Consider the following 12,742-nt stretch of genomic DNA (forward strand, 5'->3'; position numbering starts at 1 on the left):
GGGGTTGAAAGAAATAATTATCAAACACTGCGGGAAGAAAAGCAAAGAAATGGAAAAGAATGGAAAAGGAAAAAAAAAAAAGAAAGGAGAGAAGTGAGGAGGACTAGGTTTCCTAAAGCTGTAAGCAAGGCAGAGAAAGGACGAGGAGGCTTTGCGGGGAGAGGGAGAAGCCCGCCGAGGAAGCGCCTTCAGGCAAAAGCACCAGCGGCTCCCGGGCCGGGTTGGCGTTCGGGCCCGGCGGGGGAGGGGGCGCGGGCCGGGGCGGGCGGCGCTTGTGCCGGGCGGCGGGAGGGCCGGGGCGGCGGCACCACCCCCGGACCGCGGCCCCGCGCATCCCCGCGGAGCCCGCACGGCCCCGCCGCATAAAAGGAGCGGGCGGGGGCCCGCCGCGGACACCGCCCGCATGTGCCCGGCAGCCCCCGCCGAGCCCGCGCCCCGGCCGGCCCGCGTGGGGCTGCCCCGCCGCTCGGGGCCGCGCTCCGGACCCGGCGGCGGGACGGGGTGGCCGCAGGGCCGCGCCGCGGGAGGTACGGGGGGGTTGGGGGGCGGCTTCGCCCCGCCGTGCCCGCGACCTGAGCGCGTGTGGGCGGGGAGCCCCGCGCCGCGATAAATAGCGCTGTCCCCGGGCTGACAGCCCGTCCCGGGGCGCGCGGGTCAGGGGCGGCAGCGCTCGCCCGCCGGTCGGGGACACACTTGGGGCTGTCGGTGACTCCGCTCTGCGGCCACGCTCCTGCCCCGACCTGGGCTGCGATTTTTTTCTCTGTTTGTTTGTTTCTGGGGAGAGCCCGAGCAGTCAGGAGAGCCCGGGGCCAAGCCTTTCCCCTCTCTCTCTCCCTGCAGCACAGCGGAGATGCTGGAAGCGGCGGTGAGTTCACAGCGCCCGAGAAGGGCGGCAAGAGGCGTATAAACTCCTGCGGTCCCCTCCGGCAGCCGCTGCCCCACGACCCTCCGCCGGCCCCTCCTCGCCCCGCACGCCGCCGGCCTCGCCGCCCCTCGCCGCCGCCGGAGGAGGCTGCCCACCCCAGCGGCCCAGGATGCAGTTTCGCCTCTTCTCCTTTGCCTTGATCATCCTGAACTGCATGGATTACGGCCACTGCCAGCCCGGCCGCTGGAGACGCAGCAAGAGAGGTGAGTGGCGCCGCCGGCTCGCCCGGGACTTCGGCCGGGGCAGCGGCGGGAGCGCCTGTGGGGAGACGGGCACTGCCGGGGGGCTGCGCTCCCGTCGCTACTGTCTCTCCCTGCCCGGGAAGGGCCGCTCCCCGGCAGGTGAGAGTCGCCCCGGCCCCGCGGGCCCCAGGCCGGCACGTGGGGCAGCAGCGGGGGCGAGCCGGGGGGGCGCGGGGCCGAGCCGGCGTGGCGACCCCTCGGCGGGGCTGCTCGCCGCCCTCCCGCTGGGGAGGTCGGGCCGGGAGCGGGAGGAGCGGTGTGAGCTCCGATGGGAAAGCACCGGCCCGAGCGAGGGGCTGCGGGGGATCGGGATGGGGAGCGGTGGGCGCACTCCCCGCGGGGCCGGGGTCTCACTGGGAGCTCCCGCCGCGGGAGGGGCCGCAGGAGCAGGGAACGTCGCTGATGCCGCCGTCGCTCCTCGTCCAGCAGCTCCCAGCGGCCGGGGGCTCGCTGTTTGCCCGCGCAGTTCAGACTCGAGTGTCCATGGGACGGACTTGGAGGCTGCTTTCCGTGGACCATCCCTAGAGCGACCGCGTTTCCGAGGCAGAAAGGCGGCTTCTCCCCTTTTATCCTCCGGTACCGCCGTGCCGCTGGCGCGGGGCTCGGCCGGCCGAGCGAACCGCACCTTCCCCAGCGCCCAGGGGACTTCTGTGCCGCCAACTTTGCTGGAAACGTCCAGATCCCTCTGAGGAAAAGAGATAAACGGTGCGTTGGGCTTGATCTGTTTCCTTAAAGCGCTGGTGTCGGGGTGCCGGAGCTCAGCAGCCGGAGCGGTGCAATGTGCCAGTACAGCTCCCGTGTGGACGGCGACGTTACTGCAGCGCTTCCCGGCTGGCAGCCTGGCCGTGGCTTCGTTTGGGTTTTTTTCTTTTTTTTCTGGTGGGTCGGTGGGGAGGTTCACCTTATTATAAAATGGTTTTATTATCCACATATTCTGAATTATTTTGCTATTCCTTTTCCTGTTGTTTTCTCAGCCATGCCTCCTCTTCCCATTTCTAAAGTTAGCTGAAAATCAGGTGGCTCAAGCTGCTGAGAAATCCGTATTTCTGAAAGAACTGCACTTTTAGTGGTATTATTTGGAAGGGGAGGAACTTAAGATCTCCAGTGTTAAACTGGTACAAATAATAATAAAACTGTGAGAAGAAAATAGTTTGTACTTTCATGCATATATTGCCTTCAGAGTAGGTACAAATAAAATTGCAAAGCAATTTAGTTTTGATGGTTTTTCAACAGATGGTTTCCAGAATTTAATTTCTGTGTGTGTGGCTAAAACGATAGTAGTCTTTTAAAGTGACCAGACTATCTGTGCTAACAAAGGGTATACTGTGTCTTTAATTAAATGTGGAACTACTTAGAGTGCTGGCTAGACAGTGGAGTGTGATAGTGGCATTTCTGCTTTACAACAGAGCTTAAGGACTGCATTGTGGGAGTACTGAAATGAATAGACATCTAACTCGAGTTGTGTGAATTGTCCTTCTACAAAAACTTAAGCTGGTTTTAATTGATCTCATGTTCACTGATTGATCTTAGACCAATTGTTGTGCTTGTTGAACAGTTGGCTTTTCCAAAGGAGATTGATTTAAATTAGTTTTTAGTTTAATTATTGGATAAATACCATCAGTATTGACAGTTGACTTACTGGCACTGTTTTGTGTGATCACCTAAGGGTTTTGTTTTGAGCTTTGAAGAATGCAGTCTTTTTCAGTTAGTAAGTCTAAAAAAGTAAGCATAGCCAGTTCTAAGCACTGAAAACAAAATCTAAGAATGTATTCAAATTATAATAGACATTTGCCATGACACATGCAGTCTGAAGTAATGCTTTCATACAGGACCCAAAATTCCAATAATTTCACAATTTTTCCATATCCCATCTGCAAATAATCAGGCAGTCACTGTGGGGTACTGGCAGTTAAAATTTCTCTGGCATACTCTTTTGTCTGTTACATGATCTCAGATGCTCCATAATATCGTTTTCTTAATGAAATACAATTTTTGGCATAGATTAAGTCTCCTGTGTGGTAGGAATCAATTGCATTCAGTCTGGAATTATAGGCAAATATCATATGTAGCTGATTTTTTTTTTAAAGCAGCTAAATGTACAATAAACTTTAAGTATATACGCCTGTATTGACATTTGTGTTGATTTGTAGCTGGTGTAGAATACTCTAATAAAGAAGAGTTTAGTAAATTTGAGGGATGTTCCCAGAATTCTTCATTCCCATTCTGCTTGCAACCCTTTCTGAAACCAGGGCTTGCAACATTGCACTAGAAGTGGAATGAAAAATTAAGGTTTACAATGTGGTTCATACTAACTTGTGTTAGTAAATGTTATTTCATTAAAATTTTTTTTGATAAATGTGTAGTAATTAACAGGTTCTCCTTATTCCACTGCTGCTCTCAGTTACTTTTGCAGCTCATTAGAATTTTGCTTTGCCTAGTTGCTCAGAGCAGAACCTTACATTCCTTAAAACACCCCAGCAAATTCTCCCTCTGGAAGTTTCTGCCCTGAGCTGGTAATTATGGCCTTTTTGCCTTTCTTGAAGAAGATTTTTTAAAACCTGCTTAAGGGTTACCTGTCTTAAAGGTCAGTGGTGTAATCTCACAGCTGGCTTAGCCTAATCTTTCCCTTTCTTGTTGAATTGTATAATTTGATTTTTTGTTTCTTTTGGATATCTACTTGCTTGGTCATTACAAGGAAAATTTATCTCTTCAGATTTCTCTTTAGCAGTTGGTATAAGATGGGCAACTTCATGTCTTAGCATTTCACTGGATATCACAGGGTGCATGAAAAACTAGTGGTTTTTCCCTTGTCTGAGACATAATAAAAAGAACTTCTCCAAAGAGAACCACAAGTCAAGATTGGGGTACATAGAAATGAAGACTGCCAGGCTGGCTTCCTGCAAGAAGTGATGGTATTCTGCAAAAGCATCGACAGAAGAAAATATAGGGATTCTTGTAAACAGCCATCAAAAAATAGATGCTAACAAAATTCCCCAAGGAAAAAAAAGTCAGTGTAACAGCAGTGCCTGTATTGATGGGAAGACTCAAGATTAATACAGAGAGGCTCTCTCAAGTTGGTGAGACCAACGTTGGAATAATGAGAGATGTGAATGGGACACATTCACACTGGGAAACTGGAAGTTGCCTGTATCCAAGAACTCAAAACTTGTGGCTGTCAAGTACTTGTCATTCTATTTAGTTCATATTCATGGGGTGTCATAAGGGCTGAGGTGAATACTCATCTCCTAGATGCTCACACTGTATTAGAGGTACATAAAGGTGTAATATTTGTGGCAATGAGTGACTAGTAGTGACAGTGGCAAAATACCCCCAGGAGACCCTGGGGAAGGAAATGTCAAGAGTGTTTCTCAGATCTCAGTATAGGTTTGCGTACAGTGTTGATAGGAGAATATACATATATGGAGGGGCACAGTCACTGGGATCAAAATTATGTCAATTAAATCTTTATCATCTTGATTTAAGATGGGAATCTTGACCACAAACCTGTTATTAATATAGGAAGCTGTTACATGAATTTTCAACTAAAAGAAAAACCTGTTTGGATATTGGTGATTGTGATTTAGCTTCCCTAACAGGGTACTTACCTGAGATGGGAATAATATTGTAGCCTGTCTCAACTGGATTGTGTGGTCAGGCTTTGGGAAAGATAGATGATTTGAGCATTAGGGAAAAAGAACCTGTGTTGAAAATGCTTGACTGAAATAAACACCACATCTACTTTTACAAGGGCTGTACTTGCTCCTAAAGAGTAATTTATCTCAAAAAAAAGAAAAAGTCATACTACAAAGAATATCTTTTAGTTGTCCAACGGTATCCAAATATTTTAGCAATTCAGTCCTCTTTGAACTTTAAACATGTCTTACATTTGGAGGACAGTTAACTTTTTGTCTGTGGGTTAAGGCATAGAATCTTATGTGGAAGATGTACTTTGAAATGTTTTTCCTCAGATGTTACATTAATTGCTTGTAACAGAACTTGTAAAAGAACCGAGACATGTTAGTACTTCAAGGGGTAATTTTCAAGGTTCTTGTGATCAGTAGAAAAGCTTTGCAGGGTAGCTTCTGTTCTTTCCTCAGACCCTTACTTAAGATAGTTAATAATTAAACATTCTTTATACATACATCATTACTACAGCAGTAAGAATATCCTAATACTGTAATCACTGAAAAGTCAAAACTTTTAAACTTTTGGCTACTTATACCTTATTTGGTGCGTATGAGGAAGTTTCTTAAACTGCCAGAAGTCAGAGTTTCTGTGTGAGTGACTGAATACTGGACTAGCTAATGATGGAACATTACTGAGGATAAGCAGTGTTCAAGTGAATTGTGAAAATTTGCAGAAGAGATGCTCCAAACACCAAGAGCAGGATTCACCATTGAAACAGACACCTAAATTTGGGTGTTTGATTCAGCTTCACAAACTAGGTTTGTAGTGCTGCTTATGATATTTAAGCTATGCTTCTGGGCTTGGTGTATATATGATCTTCTTGAGCAACCAGAGGCCAGGCAGGATACCCTGGAGCAAGTCATATGCATCTGACACCTTTAGGTGTCTCAAGGCCTGTTATTTGGAAACTGGAAATGGGGAGCATGTGCTGGCACAGTGTTGTGTGTGTGCTTTCCCTTGCCTGTATTCATCCCTTTAGCTCCCATTATAGGTCACTTGGGGTTAGGATGCTGGAGTAGGTGAGTGTGCCTGGTCACACCTTGAAGTCTATGCTTACATGCTTTTGTGTTAAAACCTGTGGTAAGATTTACCTGTGGTGAGGTACATATATCAAGCACACATATTTGTGTGCTTGATAAACTTGACTTAATTTTACATTTTCCCATTTTTGAGGAAGGAGGGGACGTATATTTTCCAAGGCTTGGCTGAAAACTGTCACTAAAGTAGCTCAAAATGCATGACAGATACCAAAAGTGAGTTTCTATACTAACATAGGCACACTACGGTGATAACAGCAATAATGCAGTTTCTCAATTCAATGTGTTCATTTACAATATCATCATCCTGGCTAGTCTTTGTGAATGAAGATTTGAGAAGGATTCTGTCCACACTTAGTACAAACGCACTGATGGCTAAAAAGGCCAATGTGAGATAGACAAGTCTGGTTGCAAAAGGCACAGTGGAATGTTTCCTTAGGCGGTATTGGCAAGACACGGTTCTTTCTGCGTTGTCTTTTCTTCTCAAGAATGATTCTGTGTTTGTTCTCAAAAGAAGCAGCAGTGTTATGTGTGGTGTGTCTCCCTATTGGAGGCCAGAGTAGACCAAATTTACAATATACAGGCCAGAATAATTACTATGATAAAGTATGTTAGCATGGTGTTGTTTACGTAATCTGCCTCTAATGAAAAATATGAAATTATTTAAAATCTAGAAAGTGGAAGAGGTGTTTGCTATCAAAATTCAAGACATAAAGAAATAAACAATGGTCATTCTGTAGGCTGTTTGTTTCTCTGTTGGGTTTTTTCTTTCTCTTACTCTTTCTGCCAGGAGTCTGACTATCCCATAAAGGTCTGCATTTCATTTCTGATCATCTAGCTATTTTTTAATACCAAAAACTTTAGCTAACTATAGATTAGAGGGACTGTCTAGTCAAACCTGCAGACCACCACAGGCAGAAAACATTTCCCAGTGCACTGTACACCAAACTTGAAAGCTTATAGCTGACCATAACATCCTTTCCAAAAATGTATAATTGATTATAAACTGAGGGATGGGATTTGTGTGACTGCATGTAACTATGTGGAACATGAGTGTCTACATCTTCTTTTATGATTGATGTAGTACTAGTTGGTACAGTTCATTGAGCTGTTGGTACGATTTAACTTAGCCAGCAGTAGGTGCCTGCCTTTGGTCAGATAAAGAATGCCCTAAACTCAATAAATATAAAAAAGATGACTTGATTACCTCTACGTATAGATGAAGTGTAGTTCAGATGTGTGCATCTTCACTGTTAGCTGCTGAACTAAGCTGAAATCAGCCCCAAATGAGAAGGGATCCACCATATTCAGTCTCCTCACCTGTATTAAAGTCTGTTGGTGCAGCTCCTAACTTTGACAGGTACAGTCCCTGAAAGTTCTGTTTTCTCCTATATTAGGCATTTATTTAGCTGCAGATATTTTTTAATAAATTAAATTCCTCAGGCATGCCCTTTCTGTTCACCTCAAAGTTTTGTTCAGGCACGGTTGGAGAACCTTCTGTATTTTTCTAGGCTCCAAGTATTTTCTAATCCTTTTCTTAGTGAAAAGCATGACTTCGTATGTTGTGGCTGTTGATAATGCACAAATGTAACAGCTTGATCCTTTCATCATGGGCTGCATTAGACACTGAAATTAGACACACGAGTTTGTGTACTCGTTGTCGTTGTAGTACTTGTTCAGCAAATGTAATGCTTTGGTAAGCATCACTGTGGTGCTGCAAAGTAATTTTGTGTATGAAGAGTAAATCTATCACTTTTTGGGAAGCAGTGTTGGGTTTAAGCCTGTTCCCAAGTAATCGGTATAGAGCGTGGAACAGGCTTTGTATGACTTTATAATACTTGGAGTCTGACTAAAAGCGTCAGTTGGATCTTGCTTGTGAGCACCATAAGGCAGATACAGAGCTATTTCTCCTGTCTACATGTTGGCTTTATCTAGCCAGCTCCATACATAAAGGCCGCTTGCTGTTATGCTTGCTGAACTTTGTGGGAAGTAAAGTCACTTGTAAGCCTGACTTGAAGCTGTGTCACTTTATTCTCTCTACATCAGGCTGTTGATCTCTCACAGGGTTTACTGTGACATGAACCATCCTGTCCATTTTCACTAATACTTTTTCAAAACTCTGAGGAGAAATGAGGTTGAAAGGGATCAGGGTGGTGGTCTCTCCGGTGTATGCCCCCAAGAGGCAGACAGTGGTGCAGCACAGTGTCAAACAGAGGCAAGAGTGAAAGAATGAGTTTGACAACACTCTAATTAAAGTCACCTTTTTAGTGCAGTTTCTGCAGTGGAGATTGGGAGCGGGAAGAAGGAATTACAAGAGATTGGTGTTTATACATAATACTACTTAAAAAATTCTTAATTGATGTGAAATCCATGTTCTGAGCATGGAATGGAGATGAAAACTGTAACTCTCATGAAATGATGGAATATCGTGATATTTTCCTCTCTAGATCTTCCTCTGAGACTACAAGGATTTGAGACCTTAATTGTATGTCTTTACTTTGGGATTGCTGTATCTTAGTACCTTGATTTCAAACAGCTACACACATCTCTGACCTTTATCTGTCAAACTGTGGTCCATGGAGCAGCTGCTAGCACTTTCTGGATATGTACAGATCACATTGCCTCATCCTTGTGTTTGTACCTAAATATTCTTGAATGAAACATTCCAATGAATTTATATAGCTCTGCTTTAGTCTTACGCTATTTTGATGCAATTGCTTGTTGCTTAAATAAAATTTGTGGCTTGAAATTTCCTTTTAAGTGACATGCAAAAGATCGGCAGCTAAATTTTCTGACATTTTCTCTTGTTTATGGACTTGAATGTGCAAGCTGTGAAATGCATAAGGATATAGAAAAAGGAGTAAAACTGTAGTGTGGGGAAGAGCTTAATTTTGCAAGGGAAAGCAAAGAAGCAACTAGTATTTTATGTGATCAGTGGGAGTTTTTAAGATACCATCTGTTAAGATCTGATGAGAAGTGCAAAAAACCTTCATGCTCTTTGTTTCAGTAATTAGTTATGTATTTCTTTCTGAAACACCAGTTTCTGTAGAGCCAGGTACTTGATGGATCTTTAAGACTTTGCCCTTTCATGAGGGAATGCTGTCTGCTTTCACTCCTTTTGTGTTGTTTCTATGGGATATTTGTATGACTCTAACTAGGGAATTGTAAGCAATTGCAGGTAACACAAAGTATTTAGAAGAGACATGCAGTTCTGCAACTGTGTTTCAAAAAATACTCCCACTTTCAATGGAATTATGCAATGTTATTTGAAGAGGATAATAGCAAATCTCACGTATGGTTAGCAGATCCAAAATAATATGAAAGTGCTTCTACTATGATTTTCTGTTTTTAAAAATAATTTTTGCTCTCAAGGATTTAAATCTAAAAATAATCAAGAGCCTATGGTTTAGGGATGGAGTCTCAAATTTACCTTGCAGAACCTTTTGTCTATATTTTTTTTGAGAATTGTCAAGATTTTCTCCATCTTGATGAAAAACAGACCCAAACATAGATGTAATGAGATGGAGAAAGGGATCTGAAAGATAAGTAGTGTTTGTGATGTTGGCTTTTAGGTTGGTGTAGTTTTTTTTAATCATTGCACAGTTACATGAACGCTAGTTCCCAAGTAGACCATGTGCAGCAATGAAGACAGTGTTTGTGCCTTTTTATATCTGGGAAGTAACTTTTACACTGCAAAGGACAAGTGTATTTGTGTTAAGAGAATTGCGGTGGTGCTATAAAATACAAACTTCCCGATCCAGACACATTATTTTCTTTTTTGAGTTGAAATGCTGGCTGAAATACGTCGCACACAAATATATACTCTGCAATAATGTACGGTCTTCTCAGCCGTATGGTTGCCACCTTTGGAATACCAAAAAACCCCAAACTAGCCACATCAGACAAATGGCTGTTGTGCACGCACAGATTAATCCACACATGTATAGCAGTGCTGACAACACCCATCAAGTCCATACTAAAACTTCTTGGGCAAGATGGAAACAACTGAAATAGCAATTATGCTTAGTAGTGTTATGATAGGTGTTACTGATTCGCTCTTACTTCTTTCTGGAATTACTCAAAAACTTTGATAGATAAAATACGGTTTTATTATAAACCTACCAACTTACACAGTGATTCCACTGGCAAGCATGTGGCAATGACACTTTTGAATGGGAATTGAAGCTTCATCATTTTTTGCTTTATCTATATGGAGATGGTACTTAAGGGTCCCAGCTAAGGTGAGGGCTTGTAGTGCTGGCCCTGCTTGGAGGACAACCTCTGAACTAAGGTCACCAGAGCACAAATAGGAAATCTGTCCTGGATTTCCTTCCAATAGCAGAAATGTTCTTTGGCCTTTCATGACAGCTAGTTCAGGCCTGGTTTACATCTCATTTTACACAGTGCATGCTAATAATGTGACGGTCATGGATTCACTTTTCACCAGCAAGAGTAACTGTAACTTGATACAATCACTGAGATGCACTCAAGGTGTGTTTGGTTGTATTCACAGCACAACAACACAGCAGCTACCTGGTTTTAGTTTGCTTAAAGCATTTACCAATTACTGCAAAATACTTCCAAAGAGCCTCTGATCTGAGATACTTCACTCTTGGAAGAAACATAAACCCAAAGAGCATTTCAATTTGCTTATTTATTTGTCCTCATCAGGTTACATGTTTTACTTCCATCAGCAGTATTCTTAGGAGGTGGTCTTACCTGGTTTCCTGTCCTCTCCAAAATGATTGGTCTTCTATCCCCTACTTTGAGTTGTCACTTGTAAGGAAAGCTGATTTACTGAGGGACATCCAAGGGAAGGCACCTTTTGCAGTGGGGTAGTCGTGTGCCTTTGCTGTTGCGATCTGCTCCTGTGGCAATAGCTGATGATAGGACAGTTTTTTAACTTAGGCTCCTTGCCTGTGCCGTACAAAATATACCTGGCCTGCATGTATCTGTCTTGATCTTTTTTTTAAGTTGCTCAGCAAATACTGATTTTACATGAGTAAATTGCCTGTTTGGTTCTATCTGACATGGTTCAGTGTTGGGAATTCTCCATCCCTGGTAAGAAGGTACCTTCAGGATGTCAGAGGGATTGCTTCCATTGTTAGTCTTTCCACATGTAAAACTTTTGGTTAATACACATATACATCAGTGACAATTGTAATAGGAAATAAATCCCTCTTTTATGTAAATGCTAAGCAGCTTTCCAGTGTGAAATGTTAACATTATAGCATGGATGTTAATAATGAAAGCATCTAATTGAAATGGTGCTTTTAGACAGGTGCTCTGGCTTCCAACTCTATTTCTTATAGCACTATTGCAGTATGCTAGAATGCAGCATCTTTGCTGATGCTGAGAGGACAGTGGGTCGTGGTTGCTCTTTTTAAATATAATGAAACAGCAGAATTACAAGTGCTTATCATAACTCTTTTATTCAGTCTCAGAGTTTCCTGAATTTGATCTGCTGCCCTGGGTCTTCTAAGTTTTTTGGGAATTGAGTTTTAGGAAATGCTTTTATCTGTAATTGGAAAGTAAAATGAGAAGAATACCCATCTTTTTTTTTTTGTAGTGTTTAAAGTAACTATTTTTTTTTTTTTTGCTATAAAGCTTACTTTGATTCAAGTTTATTCTGTTTTGTTTGTGGTTGTTTTTTTATATAGATTTTTGTAGAAACCGAAAACTATGAACTGCTTCAATGCAAAATGTGTGGTGTGAAACTGAGAAGCAAATCTGCAAAACCTTATATTTAAGTGAACAGTACCTGTAGGCCACCTAGTGCTATGCAGTGTGTATCTCTAGTGCTGTACAGATGTGGAATAGTAAAAATATGGACTTGTCTTAGACTTCTTTTGAAGGATTCGGGTGAGCAAAACTGACACAGGAAGGCAGGAAAGAGGAGGCATAGAATAACCTTGTTATTAATGGTTTCAGGCAGAGTTGGGTATCCGATCTCCAGTTCTGATTGTCAGACTTGTCTGTGTTCACTGGATTATGTAGCCACTCTGTGCTGAGGGCATGTGCTTGCACAAAAAAAGTATTCCCTCCATTTCAGATTAAAGTTCAGCCTCATCTGTATCTCTTTGAGCAAGAAAGGCAACAATTTCTCATTTATCTGCCTGTATTCATGCTGCACATGCTCCATCTGTCTCTTGCATGGTCTCAGCAACCCAGTAGAGAGACTTCTGTGTTGTGTCAAAGGGAGTCTAGTTTTGATCAACTTTGGGTACAAGAAGAGGAGGATATTGTCTGTTCTTCTGCTAAAAGTGTCTTGTTATTTGCATCTTGTGCCAGCAATATTCTGGCCAATACCCCCCGTGCCTTTAGGAATGGTTACGATAAGTGACTGAATCATGTGCAGTCGCAATCACCCTAACTTTGTTGGAGTACTAAAATCAACCCAGAGAAGCTTCCTCGCATTCAGTAGTGACACAGGACTTTCCAGCTCTGTCACTTTCCCTTAATAGGACTCCCATTCTGGCAGAAATCATGAAATAGTACCTGCTTTACCTCTTCCCTTTTCCTTATATTCTTGGGTCCATGCAAAAAATGCTGATGATGCACAGCAGAAATTAAAGGTAAGAGTTGAAATCAAAGGAATGATGAACAGCTAAGTTTGTCTGGGTGATCTGAGCCATTTAAAGTTGTCATAAAAATGAGGTTCTATATCATGCTAATTTTGCATCATATGAGTGCCTTGCTTCTCCATTTTTCTTCTCTCAGGTATGTACAAATACCAGAGAGTGCACTGTGAATGTAATGATTAAGATACTAGACCTAACTCTGATCTCACTCATTTTGCTGTAAATCTGGGGGTATTGCCAATCTGTCTCAGCTATAGTGGATACTCCTGA

At 43.3% G+C, this 12,742-nt stretch overlaps 1 protein-coding gene across 1 annotated transcript in view; it reads left to right on the forward strand.

The window, feature by feature from the left end:
• Nucleotides 1-406: 406 nt before the first annotated feature.
• RSPO2 (R-spondin 2) overlaps nucleotides 407-12,742 on the forward strand; it is a 103,391-nt gene continuing 91,055 nt past the window's right edge. The window contains exons 1-2 of the mRNA XM_064646751.1: nucleotides 407-527; nucleotides 841-1,128. Of these exons, the coding sequence (XP_064502821.1) occupies nucleotides 1,035-1,128 (94 nt within the window). The 5' untranslated portion in view covers nucleotides 407-527; nucleotides 841-1,034. The remainder of the gene's footprint in view (nucleotides 528-840; nucleotides 1,129-12,742) is intronic.

This window comes from Pseudopipra pipra, chromosome 1, assembly GCF_036250125.1.
Source record: "Pseudopipra pipra isolate bDixPip1 chromosome 1, bDixPip1.hap1, whole genome shotgun sequence".
Taxonomy (NCBI): Eukaryota; Metazoa; Chordata; class Aves; order Passeriformes; family Pipridae; genus Pseudopipra; species Pseudopipra pipra.